Genomic DNA, 3,124 nt, shown 5'->3' on the forward strand with positions numbered 1-3,124 from the left:
CCTTGCATTTCCAGCGTAAGTTAAATTAGAAAAATATAAAAACTTAAATATAATTTATTATCACCTCATAAATTAATTTAAAAAAATAAAATAATATACATTTTTATTTTACTCATAGATCCACCTATAAATAACTAAATAAATAATAATAATAAAATTATTATTAAATGAAAATATTACAATAAATGTATCACACATTTATATAATAATAAAAAAAACAAATCTTATAGAAAAGATAATTACTTCGGAATATAAAAATGTTCTACATAAATATTATTTAAAATAGAGATTATTTTTAACTATCAATCATTTAAACGTAAATTTGCATGATATTCTAATCTATTTTCATGAATCCTAATGTTACAAGGAACTTGGTGAGGTGAGATCCGATTGTTGTGTCCTCCCATTCCAAACTCTCCCACAAGTCTTCATCAACTGTCACGTGTTCGAATTTATTATTTACAATGGATGACTTGAAAGGAAGTTTCTTCAGCTTTGGACAAAGTTCCAACTGAAGTTTAGACAAAACAGGGAAATCCAATGGACATGTGCATAAGCTCACTAAGTTCGGCATTTGCCTGATTTTCAAATATTGTAGTCTGGGAAAGGTGGAAAGGCCTGATGAAGCTTGCTGCATCTCTGCAGGGTCAATCAATTCCTTTATTGCTGAACATCCTTCTACTTCCAATGTCCTAGAGAATCACAATAACTAATGTCAAGAGATGTCAACCTCGGGAAGCATTCAGTAGGTAATGTTTCTGCTGGCCAAGTGATTTGCTTGAGCTTTTCAAGGTTGACCAAATCGATATGCTTTAGACTGACCCCACTTACCTCAAAGTCACAATGTTTAATTCTTAACCGCATCAAACCCTCACCACCATGTTTGTAACTCAAGTCACAAAAACGGAGTAGAGGCATACGATGCAGTCCTTGCATACTTATATTCCAGGTTGGCAAATCTTTGAGAAGACCAAGAGTCTTGACTGAGGTCACATGCATACCAATCGCTTTAAGTATCCTTCTCCTGTTTAATAAACTCAAATCGTCTGCTTTTAAACAATTATTTTCATAAAGATCAAGCACTTGCAAATTGGGCAACTTTGATAATGTAGACAACCCATCCTTTATGCTCGTGCCCATGCGGCCCCCTCTAAAAATGAAGTATTTTAATTCCTTCAGCTCTTTTAACTCAGATGGAAGTGATGAAATGTATGTGTAGCTGATGTTGAGGTAACGAAGATTTACTATAACTCGAATTTCTTTTGAAAGATCAGAGATAGGTTCCCAAGATAGATTCAAGTATATGAGAGATGGAATATGAGGGAAAATATTAGGGAAGCTATTATGGCACTTGACTAGAGAATAAATCCAATGATGCAATAAATAAACTCTTAAGATTAGGATATCGAGGAGTAGTTGGCGTAATAGAATTTGGGTGTTTTTCATCAGTATTTAGATAATTTAATAAGTTTGTGAGGCTCCTCCAATTTGTTTGGAAATGTATTCGTTCTGCCTCCTTCCAATTACCTGCTTTCCACACCAAATATTGACTTATATCATCATCATCATTTGTACATATACTCCATTTGTTCTTTTTCTTCCCATACTCAGACACAATCCATAGTGCCATATCACGAATCACATCATGTAATTTGACATAATCATCATCAGATCTAGACTCCAATTCCAACAAGCATGCTGCATTTAAGTTTCCAATGAGATTATATCCCTTGTCAAAAGATTCTCCAATGTTTCTAAAGTCATCAATCAATCCAATTCCAATCCAATACTCTATGAGATCAACCGTTCGAATGAATGAATCTTCAGGCCATTGAGCACAACATAGAAAACATTGTCGTAGATTATCATCTGCCAAATTATCATAACTGAGCTTCAAAGTGCAAAACAATGATTCTTCAATATCTCGTGGATCTGCCTTGACGTCCAAGTTAACTAATGACCTGAGCATGTCACGCCACTCTTCGTGTTTCTTCTTATTCGACATGGCTCCACCCAATAACTTTAAGGGCAAGTGGTAAGCCTAAGCACTTCTCCATAACTTTCATTGCAATTTTTTTAATACCAGCATTGGAATTGATGGTCTCTTCATTTGCATGTTGCTTGAAAAGATGCCATGCTTCTTCTCCATCCAAACATTCAACTTTGATCTTCTTGTCGGGCCTTTTCATACGAGCACACACATCATCTTCTCGCGTTGTGAAGATCACCTTGTGCTTGCACCTTTGACCTCTATCTTGCCGCCTTTGGCTTTGATGGTGAGGAAGTGGAATACCAAGGGTTTCGTGAAGGTCCACCGCCTTCCACATATCATCTAATAGCATCAAAAAGTCCTTGTTCTTCAAAAACTCAAATATGTCACTCTTCTCAGAGTTAGAGGGCAATCCCAACCTTTTAGATATCTCCTTTTGAAGCTTCTCAAATTGAGGTTCTTTTGAAACCACCAAAGGTATGACATATTTGAACCCCAGATTAGTATCACCACCAAGTAATGAGTTATTGATTTCATTCAAGAGAGTTGTCTTTCTGACCCCTCCCATGCCCCAAATCCCCACCATAGATACATTGTCACCTGCCAAGTAACCACGAACTTTCTCAAGATTTAACTTGATAATTTTGCCCACAACAATTGATGAAGTTGGGATCTCCCTGACTGCTCTTGGAGGTTGTGCCTCTGTTTTTTCTTTGAAAGCATCATATTCCGTCTTCAAGTTCTTGATCTCTTTGAGTAATTTGATTGATTTTTGGCTAATCTTGTACTTGGCCCAACAATTGAGGGAACAACTTCCAACAAGACAACCTCTGTTGTCGTGGTCATCCTTCAATTGAATCATCATATTATATTTCTCACCAAGGTGTGCCTATTTGTGAGTGAGATTGATGAGAAATTAATTGACTCTATAAATAAAAAACTAAGTGATGCTAAATGATTAACATTTATATGCTAAATGATAAATTGAAGAGTTTTCACGTACATGAAATAAATGTTTGGAGAATAAATTGTATAGTTTTACACAAAGAGAACCCAATGCTTCTGTAAATATATAAATACCTAAATGATGAGTTTTCATATACTATGAATACCTAATTAGTTATGATCTTATAA

General features: G+C 35.2%; 2 protein-coding genes across 2 annotated transcripts; both read right to left on the bottom strand.

The window, feature by feature from the left end:
- Positions 1-334: 334 nt before the first annotated feature.
- LOC120256913 (disease resistance protein RPS2-like) lies at positions 335-1,969 on the bottom strand. Its single transcript, XM_039264579.1, has 3 exons — positions 1,528-1,969; positions 860-1,355; positions 335-692 (listed from the first exon to the last, which is right to left on the bottom strand). The coding sequence occupies exons 1-3, from the start codon at positions 1,967-1,969 to the stop codon at positions 335-337; spliced, it is 1,296 nt and encodes a 431-aa protein (XP_039120513.1).
- Positions 1,970-1,994: 25 nt separating this feature from the next.
- Positions 1,995-2,852, bottom strand: LOC120256914 (disease resistance protein SUMM2-like). Its single transcript, XM_039264580.1, has one exon. The coding sequence runs from the start codon at positions 2,850-2,852 to the stop codon at positions 1,995-1,997; it is 858 nt and encodes a 285-aa protein (XP_039120514.1).
- Positions 2,853-3,124: the final 272 nt, after the last annotated feature.

Source organism: Dioscorea cayenensis, unplaced genomic scaffold, assembly GCF_009730915.1.
Source record: "Dioscorea cayenensis subsp. rotundata cultivar TDr96_F1 unplaced genomic scaffold, TDr96_F1_v2_PseudoChromosome.rev07_lg8_w22 25.fasta BLBR01001718.1, whole genome shotgun sequence".
NCBI lineage: Eukaryota > Viridiplantae > Streptophyta > Magnoliopsida > Dioscoreales > Dioscoreaceae > Dioscorea > Dioscorea cayenensis.

What these genes read in the sequence shown, in the direction of transcription:
- LOC120256913 (XM_039264579.1), bottom strand. Translation starts at nt 1,969, where the DNA reads ATGCTCAGGTCATTAGTTAACTTGGACGTCAAGGCAGATCCACGAGAT. An exon ending in ATATTTGGTGTGGAAAGCAG is followed by an intron (nt 1,356 to 1,527) that starts GTAATTGGAAGG and finishes TTTATTCTCTAG; the next exon opens with TCAAGTGCCATAATAGCTTC. An exon ending in GGTGGTGAGGGTTTGATGCG is followed by an intron (nt 693 to 859) that starts GTTAAGAATTAA and finishes GTGATTCTCTAG; the next exon opens with GACATTGGAAGTAGAAGGAT.
- LOC120256914 (XM_039264580.1), bottom strand. Translation starts at nt 2,852, where the DNA reads ATGATTCAATTGAAGGATGACCACGACAACAGAGGTTGTCTTGTTGGA.